This window comes from Crotalus tigris, unplaced genomic scaffold (genome assembly GCF_016545835.1).
Source record: "Crotalus tigris isolate CLP2741 ecotype Arizona unplaced genomic scaffold, ASM1654583v1 scf7180000023684.367845, whole genome shotgun sequence".
Classification (NCBI taxonomy): domain Eukaryota; kingdom Metazoa; phylum Chordata; class Lepidosauria; order Squamata; family Viperidae; genus Crotalus; species Crotalus tigris.
Genome location: NW_024100117.1, coordinates 298,187 through 312,812, shown reverse-complemented (window position 1 = coordinate 312,812; position 14,626 = coordinate 298,187). Strand labels below are relative to the sequence as shown.

The 14,626-nt window shown below is 36.7% G+C and overlaps 1 protein-coding gene across 3 annotated transcripts; it reads right to left on the bottom strand.

Annotated features, from left to right (window-relative positions):
- Positions 1-253: 253 nt before the first annotated feature.
- LOC120297720 (baculoviral IAP repeat-containing protein 3-like) lies at positions 254-14,566 on the bottom strand. 3 transcript variants are annotated; one of them, XM_039320680.1, is made up of 9 exons: positions 14,429-14,566; positions 8,899-10,768; positions 8,694-8,793; positions 7,217-7,295; positions 5,798-5,846; positions 4,402-4,644; positions 1,739-1,990; positions 1,403-1,444; positions 254-854 (listed from the first exon to the last, which is right to left on the bottom strand). In XM_039320680.1, the coding sequence occupies exons 2-9, from the start codon at positions 9,869-9,871 to the stop codon at positions 661-663; spliced, it is 1,932 nt and encodes a 643-aa protein (XP_039176614.1). In that variant the 5' UTR covers positions 9,872-10,768; positions 14,429-14,566; the 3' UTR covers positions 254-660. The 3 variants fall into 3 exon arrangements, with proteins under 3 accessions (XP_039176614.1, XP_039176617.1, XP_039176616.1); XM_039320683.1 differs by having other exon boundaries at positions 8,899-9,414; positions 14,429-14,554; XM_039320682.1 differs by lacking the exon at positions 14,429-14,566 and adding an exon at positions 13,859-14,274.
- Positions 14,567-14,626: the final 60 nt, after the last annotated feature.

The window sequence follows — 14,626 nt, the reverse complement described above, 5'->3', positions numbered from 1 at the left end:
AACAAATGTCTCACTTAGCAACAGAAATTTTGGATTCAATTGTGGTCATAAGTTGAGTACAACCTGAAATCTACTGAACATAATAAAAGTTTGCAAATCAAGTTAAAAAAAAATTCTGCAAAATACTTGACAACATTGCTTAATTTCAAAGATATTTAACACTGTATTTCAAGATGCTTATGAATTATGGCACATAATACCTCTGTAGTTACTCAATTATTCTACAATGAATATAGCTACAACAGACTCAGAATGCATGTTTCAACCACATCGAAGTTTTATTTATTGTAAATAAAATATATTTTCAACTAGCCAACAAGTTACACCAGTCTTTCCAGACTTTTCACATCATAAATCAACAGTTTCTTTTACTTAACAGTAGCAAACATTAATACATAAATCCCCATTCACTTTACATCACTCCAAACTATCATGAAATTATGTCCTTTATAAAAGGGCCAGCCTATCAAAATTCTCAAATATAATCACTTGAGAGATAATTGACCTCAAAAGCATCAACTTTGTGACCTTCATCAGCATATTGAGCTGCAGCTTAAATTGTATTTTGCAGATACTTGAAGCATCAAGTTGTTGTGAATTAGCTCTTAGTGTCATTCAGAAAGCATGAAAATGTTTCCTTGGGAAAAAATAGCATCTTCTTCATGAAAGAAATGTCCGCACTGTACCCTTGATGGTTCCTCTGCATATTGGGCATTTCCTAAGGGAAGGGGCACATTCCTTGCAAACAACCAAATGGCCACAGGGGATGAAGACAATGGACACTTCCTTGTCCATGCAGACTTTGCATGTTCTCTCCTCTTGCAATCGTCTCAGTTGTTCTTCCATAGGTAAGCCTGCAATTAAAGAATCTTATTATCTATACAAAAATAACACTTTGAACTATGCTTTAATAAAGAAGAAAGGCATTTCTCACTTCCTTGCCATTCACAACCCTTTCTCTTCTTAAATCCATCAACCTATGAATGAAGGCAAATATACATGTCCCAGGATAATGTTGCAGGATCCAATCTGGGTCAATCACCAGGACCAGCGGTTTAGTTTTCCGAGCTTCCGGACTCATGCTGGAGCCCATCTTCGGGGAACTTCTCTCTCACCAGAATGTGTCACTGACCCAGATTAGATCTTATTACCAATTATGTTGAGACACTATTGAAGAAAGGAAGAATATTCTATTTCAGGCCCAAAGATCTTCCTGTCCAAGTGCATCCATCTTATTAAATGACATTTCAAAATACTCAAAATATTAATCCAGGTCAGTTTTATAAGCATTCACTCGTAACTCCCATTATGAACTATTTCACCATAACCTGTTTTCTTAAAAATACTGCAATCTTTATATTCCAAATGCCCTTCATGTTTATTTAGTAAATTAAATGTTTACCTGAAACATCTTCCATTGGAATGTATGTCATATTCTTCTCCACTGAAAGTAAGTTAAACATTGTTAGATCAAGTAACAAATTACCTCAGATTCATCAGATAAACTCTAACCCCTCCCCCTGCTTAACAATTATTAGCATAACAGTGAATTGCTTTTGGAAAGTCTAATCAACAGAATTTCCTCTGTATTATCTATTTCATATAAGAGGAAGAAAAAACTATTTGCAACTCTTACCTATAAAAACTCATAAATCCATTATAATTGTGAATTGCAGTAAACTAGAGTTACCATTCCTCAAGAAAATGACAATTTAAAGCATTTCTCTAAAAAACTCACCAAACAAATCCTTGTATAATACAGGATCACATTCTTGTAAACAATTTCTGAATATGTCGGCTGCAGAATTTCCTTTCACCAAGATAGTATCAATCAGTTCTCTAGCTTGCAAAGATGTCTGGGTTTTTTGTTTAATAACTTGGTGTTCCTGGTCACTTATTACTTTGGAACTTAATAAACTTTCCAGGATAGGGAGCGTACATGTCAAGCGCTGAAACAATGCCATTCGATTCTTTCTGATTAAGGCCAGATCTGAAATATAATAAATAAAAAAATAACACAATGCAAACCTATTTCTTAGCAGTTTTAGCAGAAAATGTTGAGTAAAAATGGAAAATTTCCAGGTACTGAACTCATCCAGGGGAAGGGCACAATGGGGGTATTACGAATATAAAGCAGTATTATTTTGTTTACCTCACAAACATATAATTTTTCAGATTCACAAAATCCAATAGATCTACCCCCTTTGTTGAAAGAAACTTTTTAACACCATTTTTAAATTCAAACTCCTATTTACTTTAAAAAGATGAATCATACAATGGCACATAAATTATCATAATAGCATAGCATTTAGTAAGCTGGTGAAACTGATAGGAATGACGTGATCAATATATTATGTAAATACATCCGACACTGGATGGCACTAATTATTTTCAACTTTTGCACAAATTAATTACTGCAGGTTTTGTCACCCTCCCCTATTAGCTAATAACTCTATTTTGGCTCCAGTGCACGTAGATAATACAGCCATTCTTGTAACATCCTAAGTTGGCGTGAGAAGTTATTTTGCCCTTTGTTATATGAGAAACTGCCTTGTATTCAATCATCACAAAACTATAGCAACTGTGTTGTCAAGAGGTTTTATTATATGCATATGTATTAGAAAACTGACAGCATCTATATTAATCAGGCTAATCTCTTTAAAAGCTCTAGAGTTTTCCTCTGCCCTAACATCTTGGAAAGAACAGACAGAGTATAGGTAGAAAGTTTCACAAATGATACTTTGTTTTGCGAGTCACAATGGCAACAAACATGTCCAGGCAGCTATTAAGATTTACAGGACAAGTCTTGAGCTATCTTATTTAGGGCATGCAGGTCTTTAAACACAGTAACAAGATCCCTTTGAAAATAATGCAAACAAAATTCTTAAGAGGACTTGTTATGTATGCTCCAGTGTGCATTCACACTGCTAAGCTTGGAGTCTGATCTGATTCCATTGAGGGATGTCCAGAAGATTGGCTTAATCTATTTTGAGGCTTTTCTATCTACCCTGGTTCTTCAATATCCGTGGCTAATGTGAATAATTTTGAATGAAAATGTTGTGGTCTCTCTAGATATCTGAATTCATTAGGCTCTGAAAATGCCCCATCCAAGATGAAAAAGAGGGTCTTTGACTCAAGCAGCAGAAAGATCTCTATTCTGGTCTCGAATTGTATTTAGGTTTATTTAGCAGACCTTTTTTCAACCCGACTACCAACCTCCTATGCCCAAAATGTAAAAATTCTTTCACTAGGTATAGATAGTCCTTTACTTATGACCATAATAGAAGCCAGAATTTCCACTGCTAAGCAAGGCGGTTCTTAAATGAGTTGTGCCCAATGTTATGACTTTTGCTATGGTCAAGTGAATTGCCCAGTCATTAAACAGACCCAGTTTCCCTCATTGATTCTGCTTGTCAGAAATTGGCTGGAAAGGTTGAGTGATCATCATCAGTGAACCTGAAAGACTGCAATCATCATAAATACACGTTGATTGCCAAGTGCCTGATTTTTTTTTTAATCACCGACTGTGGGGTGCTGCCACGGACATAAGTCACTTTGACCCACATGTCCCTTTTTTTCAATGCAACTATAACTTCAAACCGCCACTAAACAAACAGTGGTAACTGGTGGACTACCTGTATGAAGTATTGTCATGAGTATAATTAGAAGAGTCAACAATTTTCCTCTGAGGAATATTGCTACCCTGTTCACTAAGGACACCATCATTAACTTACTGACTAAGAGAACAGAGTCTTTGTCTTCTTAATTTCTACCAAAAAAAAAAGATCTTTATGCCAAAAAGAATAAAAAGAAATGAAAGTGACAATATTACAAATTGACTGCACTTTCTCCAGTGAAAGGGACAACTTATTTAGGACACTATTTCCAATTTGGGACATCATTTTTATGAAATGAAAATAAATTGTGTTTCAGAATTGGACAAAATAGCCAATTTCCCTCTATGGATAGCCATTGGTTTTACTGAGCCTAGAAAGAAGATTGAGAGAAATAAGATACTACTGTTCAAGTAACCAAAGATTATAATAGAGAAGAAGGCAAACATTGGATTTCTATTATACGCTGACAATTAAATTACAGCAGGTACAGGTTTTAAGTGAATAAGGAACATTTCTGGGTAGAAACAACAGTATGATAATAGAACTGAATATTGATTTTTTTTTCTAGAGATGGCTTCTATAGAAAGTTTCAGCTAGAGGTTGAGTAGCAACCTATTAGGATACTATAGTTCTGGGTTTTCTGCACTGACAGGATTGAAAAACTCAAGGACACAGATTTCCACAAAAGATATTTTGTGAAGGAGTTAATTCTCAATAAAGCTATCATATAGCAAGGAAAGCAACAACCAATTCCTCAAACTGATGCAATGAAACTTATATATACCTGATGTTGTTTTCTCTGATGGATCCTCCTTCTCCTCTTCCTTCTTCTCATCTTCTGAAGTAATAAGGTCAGACACCAGATCATTTACTGTTTTGTAATTCTCCCCTGTTGTTAATATTTTACTCTGAACCGTTTGCTTGACCAGTTTTCTACTGAATCCCATCTCCAAAACAGCTTCAACCATGGGTGTTTTCATTATGGTGGCATCTTCTGAAGTATTTTCACCAGATTCAAAATGAATAACTATTCAGAGAAAACATTCTAGCATTATTTCTTGAAGTATCAGTATCTTATTGAGTTTAAAAACAGACAAATGAAAAAGTATCACTTCTGCACTGGATCCCACATTTAAGGTACTACAAATCCAAGATCTGTTTCCTAAAAAAGGCATACATATCCCAGCTATATTCTTCAAGCACAGAATTTGAATATATGAAGATGCCATATCCTGAGTCAAACCTTCAGGCAATTTAGTCTGCTATTCCTTATTCTCTTTGAGACTCGTGTCAGTTTCATTAGTCCCACGGCTTGAAAAAGTCACAATTAGACAATAATGCCTCAAATTCAAGCCTTGTATGCACTACTGAATTTATGCCACTTGCTTTTAGGCCTAAATGTACCCTCCTCAACAGGTGAAAATTACCCATCTTTTATTCTAGAAGACCAGAGATCCCCAACCTTTTGGGCACCAGGGACTGGTTACGTTGGGAGAGGTTTTTCTGCGGACCGGAAGGGGCGTGGTTTTGTGTGCTGCCTGCATCCCGCAGATTGGGCTTTGCTTGTTTGTGTGCCCCAGTTGCTGGCATGCCATGGCCCAGTACCAGTCCGTGGACCAGGGATTGGGGACCTGATATAGACGTGTGGTAATTTAGAAAAATATTTATAACATATTAACCACCAGAGGGCCTCAGTGATTTAAATAGCTATGGGTCTTCATAAGTTTAAGCAGGCAGCTGGAACAGGTTAATTTTGACTTATGTTTTGTAGGGCAATTTGATTTTATTGCAAATTATCATTTTTCTGGTTTAAGTTTAAATTTGAATGGTCATCTTCAGGAATGTTTGATTTAAAAACCATGACAAAGTATCTGACTAACTTAGTAAGAATAACAAAATTGAATTGCTACAGACCATTAAGGATAAATGTGTTAACATCTGAGTGCTGCATTTTATAAATGCTATCAAAATTCTAATAAGAGTCAGTTTGATATAACTGTTAAAGCAGTGAGTTAGAAAATCAGGAGATCTGACATTACAGCCCTGCCTTGGCCACAAAATCAGCTGGGTAACCCTGGATCAGTCATTCTCTCTTAGCCTTAGGAAGGAGGCAATGGAAAACTCTCTGAAAAACACTAGGGACTTATCCAGGCACAAAATAAACAAATCAAAATACTTACTTGGTGCTTCTGTATTTTCATCTACAGGTGTATCTGCACTGGATAACAACTACAACACAGAGAAAAAAAAAGATTTTTAGAAGGAAATGTTTGCTTTTTGAAAGAATACACTGTTCACAGAGTTTGCTAACAGTGATACCTTTAACTAATATTATACGATTCCACCAGGTAGACTGAAGCTGCAATTTATCCCAATTTATCTGGGTGCCACTAAGTGGGGGAATTGGTGAATCTTCACCCTATATGTCTGCATGTATTTTAATTAAAATGCCACACTACACTGCACTTGATCCTAGCTGGTTATATACAACATTGCTATGTTTGTGTAATAGTTTGCAAAATTAATCAGGTATAGATAGTTCTCAACTCATGATCCTAACTGAGCTCTGAGTTATGGTCATAAGTCATGTGACTATACCTGATTTTAAGATCTTTCCTGCTGCTGTTGTTACGTGAATTGCTGAAACCAGAAATAAACACCAGTTTCAGCAAAAAAAGGTCATAAATCACAGTCATGTGACCCCAGGATGCTGCAAGCAGCTGTAAATGCAGAGCAGTTGCCAAGCACTCAAAATGCAATCATGTGCCTGGGGGGGGGGGGAGGGAAATCCATCAGAGCTTTGAATCTGGGTTGTAATAATCCTGGGGAAGCCCATCATAACTTCAAACAGTTGCTAAGCAACCAGTTGCAAGTCAAGGACTACCGGTATTGCTTGTCCTCTACAGCCAATCAGCTTCCACACAGCTCATGCCTGTTTTGTTTTTAATCTCCAGTTATTCAGTGTACCAGCTGTTCTTTCTATAGCTTCATATTTCACTTTTTAAATTTTTTAAAACTTTATCCCATTTTATATAACTTTTTATAGGCTGTGATTTTGCAGCATATTTATAGCTTTTATTGCTCAATCTTTTAACTATATAATTATTTATTTAATGTTTCTAGGAGCAGGCTCTTTTCACATTATAACACTTTTATTTCACAGCCTCTATTGTTTTGAATTAAAGCTTGAAACAAATGGATTGCACTGTTATTTTACAAAACCACAGTGTCCTTGCTAGAGAAATATCAGTAAAGGGGCTAGAAGTCTAAACCTTCACTCCTATCTTGAAGTCCTGTCTGCCAGGCCTTATCCTGTTCTGTAAACACAATCTGATCGGATAAAGTTCAAGGCACTATACCAGTGTTTCTCAACCTTGACAATTTTAAGGCATGTGGACTTCAACTCCCAGAATTCCACAGCCAGCATTGCTGGCTGTGGAATTCTGGGAGTTGAAGTCCACATGCCTTAAAATTGTCAAGGTTGAGAAACACTGCACTATACCATACAGGTAGGTTAATTCTCTCAACAAATCTGTGCACTATACAGCAAAAGAAAAGCAAATCATGTTATTACAGAAAATGCAACACTACTTGCATACCTGTTGAAGAAGATGAGGATATCTTGCTTGAACTTGGCGGACAAACTCTTGACCTTTTCTATAAATCAGGTATTCACAACTAGAAGAAAAGTATATCAACTTTAAGTTTTAATATGCAAAATATATGCTCTTTTAAGAATATTTATTAACCACAATGCTCTGCTTAGTGGGCCAAAGATATATTTATTGAAACCTGACCCAGGACAATACATTGAAGCATTAAATATATCCGTTCTGTCAAAAATGGAATTTACAAGTGAAAAACATTACCCAATCAACACTGAGAAAACCAAAATTAATTAATCCCAGCTCTGAGGGAGATGGGCAGTTAATAAATTTGATAAATAAACAAATGAACAAATAAATTCAACTCTAGTAGCCTACAATCCTTATTTTGCATGCAATTTATATCCTGTTTATTACACCTCAAAATAATTCCAAAATTACTACCTCCAAACATCTTCACTACAAATGGAAAAATCTTTATTAGACACAATTGCATTAGAAATGAAGAACTGCATTTTTCTACAAACCCTATCTTAAGATGAGCTTGGTCTAGATCCCTAAAGTGGTGAGCCAAGATTTCATTCACGTGGAAACTCCTAAGGTTTTGCTCCGCTCCATGAACTAAAAGGAGTCATTTATTCTACTATCTGGATTAGAATCATATTTCTTTTTTAAAAACCAGATGTACTGGCACATGGAATATGACCCAATCATTACAATATTTGATTAGAACTTAGCTAAAACAGTTTTGTTAAGTACACTTTACTATCTAGTATTCTTTAAAAATGTCAGTATTGTTTAACCCAACAGAACTTTTGAAAATAGCTTTTGAAATAGCTAGCGTAAGAATGATTTTATTCTTGAATCAAAGTTCAACATATCTTGCTTCCTACAGCAGCTAAGAAAATGCACCAAATCTGAACAGCAAAGAGAAGGAAAGATTTCTCCCATTTCACTGTGGCTGTGCAAATACACAAAAAACTGTGTATGAACAACCTCTTTTCAAATGAGTAAAACAGCCATACATTTCTCCCCAGCAATATATGGCAGCTTGAAAAACTGTATCTAGGTGACTGGATGAATAAGATGCAGCCACATCTTGATGGATAAAGGCACTGCTGCTTTAAAGATATTCAGTATCCCAAGAAAAACACAAGCCATTTTCAGATAATTCCTACCAGCTTAAAGTTCAGTTCTATGCAACTTATGTCAACTAAACAGTCCATTTGTTCTCCCAAAACTTTAGATTTATTTCTTGAATAGCAAGGCTCCTGCTCCCTTCACAAACCACTTTTGAGATAACCATTCATGGTGAAGATGCTTCATATTAATACAGAAGCTAGTCTGTACCTGTATGGAAATATTACTTTTACTGAGTAATCCTGTTCAGAGAAAGTTCTACTTTCAACAGGACAAAAGTTATTACAAAAGCTTCTTTGGTATTAGATTTTTTTTTTTAAAGGAAGGGTACCTTGGAAACCATTTAGCATGTTCCACCCATGGATCATCTCCAGTCTCCCAACACCTGAGTCCACCGTCACAGCAGAAGCATTTGACATCATCATTGCGACCTTAACAACAAACATTTCATGGAGTAATTAAACAAAAAGACAAACAGTAAATTTAACTGTTGAAAAATTAGATTCAATCCAAAACATGAAAGAACAAGTTCTTACCCACGTAATAGAAGCCAGCATCTGCCAGTTGCTGTGGATGAACCGGAACTGTAACTGGCCAATTTTTGAAGGTTCTGAAGCGGCCTATGTAGTTTTGCATGCCCAAATTAAAGCCAGTCAAATTTGAATTGTTTTGAATTTGTTCCACAAAAGGACAGTTTGGAAAATGTCTTTGATGTTCTGATATAGCATTGTCCTTTGGTTCCCAATTACTCAACTGACCACCACAGGCAAAACAAGCCACCTTGTCTGAAGGTCCTACATAATAAAACCCAGCTTTGGCTAAAGAAGTTGGGGACAAAAATGTCAGGGGCCATGTCTTGAAAGTGAGTAATCTGCTTTCCTCTGTGTTCATCATAGGGTTGAAAGCCTTTGGTCTCAAATGTGACAGATCTTCTACTGCTGCAGATGTGACTGGATTATGAGGAAAACTGGAAAAGCTTCCATTGTAATACCCAACTTGACCCAAACTTAATGCTTGCATTGAAGAATGTGAAGAGGTAAGTCCAGAGATAGCTGGAGGTGAAAAGGCAGAACGAAACGAGGATCCAAGGTTAGTCACTGAAGTTAGACTCTGAACAAAACTGCAACTAGGATAGAGTTGTTTGTGCTTCTCCAGAGCACTGTCACCTTTTTTCCAGTTATCTAACATTAAGCCACAATTGTAACATTTCACTTTGTCCTTCAGACCAGTATAATAGAAACCAGCTCGAGCAAGACTCCTTTCAGACACTGGTACATTTGGTGGAAAAGCGGAATATGTAGACATCCTGTAGAGTTCACACGATAAGTCATACTTCAGTTCTGTCACATCTGCGTCATTCTTCAGTTTCGGTAGAAATGAGCCAATAACATTCATGATGAAGATAAAACAGGATAGGAGTAAAGGACGAGTCTGAAGTTTGGGAGATAATTTTGTGCAATTCTTACCAACTTCCAGGTCGTAATAAAATAAAAACCTGAAAGTTAACATTATATTGCAATGCTTATTTTCTTTTTCTTTTTAAAAACAAAATATTCCATTCACTTTAAGAGTTCCTTTTTGACAGGGTAACTTCTTCCCAGTTTCACAATCCAGACTTGTTATAAAATATTGTAGTTCCTTTTTTTTCTTCTATAATTACATAAATCTTACTAAATTGAGGGAGGAGCATATTTAAAATAAAGGAAGTTTGAAGAAATAATTAATTATTAAGTCTGTATACATGGGGCCTCTGTTCCAAGAATCTTAATTATTTCCAAATAAAATAATGGAGGGATATTTTTTAAACTTTTATTTCTGAAAGAGCAAGGTCAAAATCATGGATCTAAGTGGGGACTACATGTATGGTACTACAAAAAAGCCAATTTAAATCAAATGCACATCTTTGAATACTTCTCCTTACAATAAGAAACCATTTTTTCCTTATCAATATACCATTTCACTCAATAACACTTCACAATAAATTCCTCAAAGGTTTATCCTGACACATATCAGTGAAATGTGATCAAAGGAATTTTGGTCACCAAAAGTTCTTAACAGCCTTGGAACATAGTCTTTTTTATATTATCACTTAAGTGTAGTGAATTTTCAATCCGGCTGCATTATTATTAAAGCGTTACTGAATTTAATATGTTTATGGAGATGTCGATCCCAAAGCAGCAGTTTAAATTCATTAATGAAAATATCATTGCAGATAATGTTTGATAAGTGGATGCAGTTATCCTGCATAATGACAAAAACCAATTTGAATATCTATGCATAAAATTATCTCCCAAACTTCAGACTAGTCCTTTCAAGGGGCTTAAGCAGCCATAATACAATATGGTACTCACAAGGAGAATTTTTAAAAAAGATTGAAAAATACAACGTATTTTGGGTTACTGAAACCTGCATGAAAAGAAAAATACATAAGCTCCTTTAAACAATAATTAACTTTGTATATAAACTGTTTTAAATAATGCATGTATTTTAGAAATAAAGTTTAAATTTTATTCCATAGTTATAACATTTTTAGATTAAAAGTTTAAAACTTGTTGTTCATCAGTCACAAAAGACTAGAAGTAAATTGATCAGTCACAAAAGAGTAGAAGTTCACAAAATCCTATTGTATCTATACTAAATCATCAATTTATAGATGAGTTAAACCTTTGCAAATTTAAATCTTCCAGACTTCAACTTCTAAAATTCAGGTTGACTACATAGCTCTGAAAAAAAACCCAACACTCTTTAGCATCTTAAAATTATACTTACAATTTCCTCAAGATAACTTTAACTCAACTATGCATTTTAGGTATCACTAGAAGGCAACAGCTGTCTTTTTTCTTTTTTTTTTTGGTCCGTGTTATAAAAATAAACCCTGGATTTCCAGCTTCCTTAAAATAAAGTTGCTACAGTAAACTAAAAAAGATCCACCTCAGGACCAGATCATCTAATGCAGGATGGGCAATTATGCCAACTTCAAGACCTGTGAACTTCAACTCCCAAAATTCCTGAGTCCACAGTTGTCATAATTACCCACCCGATCTAGTGCTTTCCAAACATTTACATCTTTGTGGCAGTCAACGTGGCTAATACCAGTTGAGGGAATTGCAGTCCAAAACACTTAGATCTAGAACCAGATGGGCTATTCTTGACTCTCCAAAGAAATTGCAGAAATCTGTTTAGGCTAACATAATTTTTGATCACTTTAATGGCAAAAACCACTTTAATTTGGTATATACATATATATGTTTCACCATTTTTGTCTAATTATAAAAACACTAGTGAACAGGTATATCTTATTTAGAGAAGAGGTGGAAGGGAATGGTTTCATGGAGTGAAGTCAAACCAAAAAGGGAAACTATGTTTTAGGATACAAATGTAAATGAGCTTCAGGCAGGGTAACAATTTATTAAACTTGTATGCCAACTCTCAACAAGTAATAATAAGAGACTCAGAATAGGTGCAACCAAACTCAGAAACTAGCAATTCAGGGTGAACCTGCAGTGCAAGACATTTAGAAGTTTAAAGAGACTTAAAAATGGAAAATCTATTAAGAAATCTTTGTTGTGTTACTTATGTCCTACTGTGGGAAGTCAGCCCCCCAGAGAAGGAAATATTAAAAGGGCAGAAAAATATATTTCCTCACAGGATCTTGAAGAGGCAGGAAAGCATGCTTTGTTTTCTTAATATTCTTAGGTCTTCCTTCCCCAAGCAGAAACCAGCTCTATAGAGATACAGATGTAAATTCTGGGAGCTAGAAGCTTAAGAAGACAAAGACCTAAAATCTACATACCCCATCCAAATTCTAAGAGCCATCAGTCCCAGCCCCAGGAAAGCAGGATATGACCTTTGGGACATAATAGGATTAACCTATCACCATCAGAATACCAGACAAGCACACTCAGACTCAGGTCAAAGTTCATAGCAACTCCAAACAAAAGGCTCCAGAGGGTATAAAAAGCCACTCCCCACATGTGCTCAGCCCTTTTCTCTCCTCTTTCCTGCCAGAATCATCTTTCTGTCTGGCTCTTCAATAAATTGCAACCTTCTTTCTAAAGCAGTCACCATGTTGTTTATCCCCGGCTTGGATGAACCAGGATGAGGACTTTTCTTTCAACACTACATTAAAGTCTGGAGCTGGAAAATGAAGAATGGATGAAACCCATTTCCCCAAAGCTCCTAAAATAATGTAGCTACCTTCTATCAAGCTGTTATCTCTTTAGTACCCAATGACTAATCAGAATTAAGATTGTATTAAACTGTAATGGCCTAATATAAACTTAACAAGACACTCAGTGGAAAGCAGAGGATGAAGAGTAGCTATTATTAGTCTTGTAACAAATTCATCTGGAGAGCAGATGAACATCAAAAGCACCAGGATAACTGATATAAGGAAACTTCTAATCTAAATGTCATTGTTATAATTAGGGGGGCTTTATGCTTTCTGAGCTTGGTTGTTTCTTGCAGACTTTTCATTACCCAGACTAGGTAATAATGATGTTACCCAGTTTGGGTAATACCATAGCAATAGCACTTAGACTTATATATCGCTTCACAGTGCTTTACAGTCCTCTCTAAGTGGTTTACAGAGTAATGAAACATCTGCAAGAAAACAACCAAACTCACAGAGCACAAAAGAGTCATTTCAACCCTGAGCTACAAATATTCTTTTTCATCAGTATTGTTGTAATTAAATGTGTGAAATGACTGCTAGGAAATATAATTAAATTATAGAAATCATGACTGAGATGATTACAATTAGAATCACTGTATAAAAAGAAGAGACAGATTACCATCTAGTAAAGTCATTTGCTATAATCATATCTTGCTCATATCCAGCTTTTGTTAAAATTGCAGTAGTCTTAAATATATCCTGAACATGATCAAAAGCAGTAATGTTTGTGTGTCTTTAGTCAATTTTAACTTGTATAGACACCCATTTGAACCCAGTGACTTGGGCACTGAGGATTACCCACTGGTAATTTTTTTGTTATCAGCAATTTCATCTTCTAAAAGATCGGATATCCTACCTCTGGAAGATGACATTCGAACCTCATTTTTCTTTTCTAGCTCTATAGAAATTATACACTATATTCTTGTCCTAATAATTCTGCCAGTCTTCACAAAAAATATTTTGAAACTGTATTCAGGGAAACCCTGAAGGCTCCTAGGAAGCTTATCAGTTAAGGACAGACTTGTTTCTGGAAAGACCACATTCAACAGTGCCAAGTACAACCATCTCCAGACAGCCTCCCCAACATGAACCTCTCTAGATGTACCAGTGTACCCCTAATTTTCCCCGGCAACTGGAAACTGTGAAAGACCCAACCCTATGCAAATAGAAGTAATTAGATTGGTTTTGGTCAATTCACTACAATCATCTTCAGATCCAGTATCCAGTACCCAAAAACATATAATCCACCAGATACTGCTGGAGTGCAGCTTCCAGAATCCTCACCACTGGATATACTGATGAAAGCTACAATCCAACCCTACCTAGAAGGCAAAAGATAGAGATAAAGCTTCCTTCGAATCAGGCTCCACTTCTGGCCATTGCACAAGAGCACCCCCTCTTATTTAGGGGTGAAGGTACATTATCTTCTTCCAGATGTAGCCCTGCGATTGCCCGATGGTCTTCTTTCCCAGCGCTCAACCACTCCAACCTCGCTTAGCACTGGGGATCAGCAAAGTCCCCTCAAAAGAACAGGCAGCGCCAAGTCTCAGAGGCGGGGTTCACAACTTGCCCTGCCCTTACACAACAGCTGCACTTACACAACAGCTGCACTTATACAATTCTGGTTAATGCAAACCTGCCCCACAGTTCCAACTCAAGGCTTTATGCGCAACCAAAAAATGAGTAATCATTTAAGACTGTGTGGAAAATAGCTCTTGGGCTTACTCCATATAGTACACCCGATTTGCACACACACATCCCCCCCCCCTCACAGGCACGGCACCCCGATACCTCAGGCCCCCGCCCCCTCCCTCGCGAGACAACGTGTCCATAGAGACACCGCCCCAGCAGACTCCGCCCACGCCGCCCCACGCGTGCGCGGCCCCACTTACCCCCACAGCCGCCGGTTAGTCTTAAAGCAACGGGCGAGCGCAAACTTTATTATATATAGCGTCGCGAAGGCGGTGGTCGAGGGAGGAGGGGAGAATCAAGAAGGACGTCAAGCCAAGCCGTTGGGCCGAAGCCCCGCCCCCCCTTTGAAAAATAAGTCGGAAACTCGAAACATGGCTCCGCCCTCATTCCATTCGAAG

Coding starts and splice junctions, on each gene's coding strand:
- LOC120297720 (XM_039320680.1), bottom strand. CDS start 9,871: ATGTTAACTTTCAGGTTTTTATTTTATTACGACCTGGAAGTTGGTAAG. Junction 8,794..8,898: donor TGCTGGCTTCTATTACGTGG/GTAAGAACTTGT, acceptor TTTGTTGTTAAG/GTCGCAATGATGATGTCAAA. Junction 4,645..5,797: donor TGAAAATACAGAAGCACCAA/GTAAGTATTTTG, acceptor TTCTCTGAATAG/TTATTCATTTTGAATCTGGT.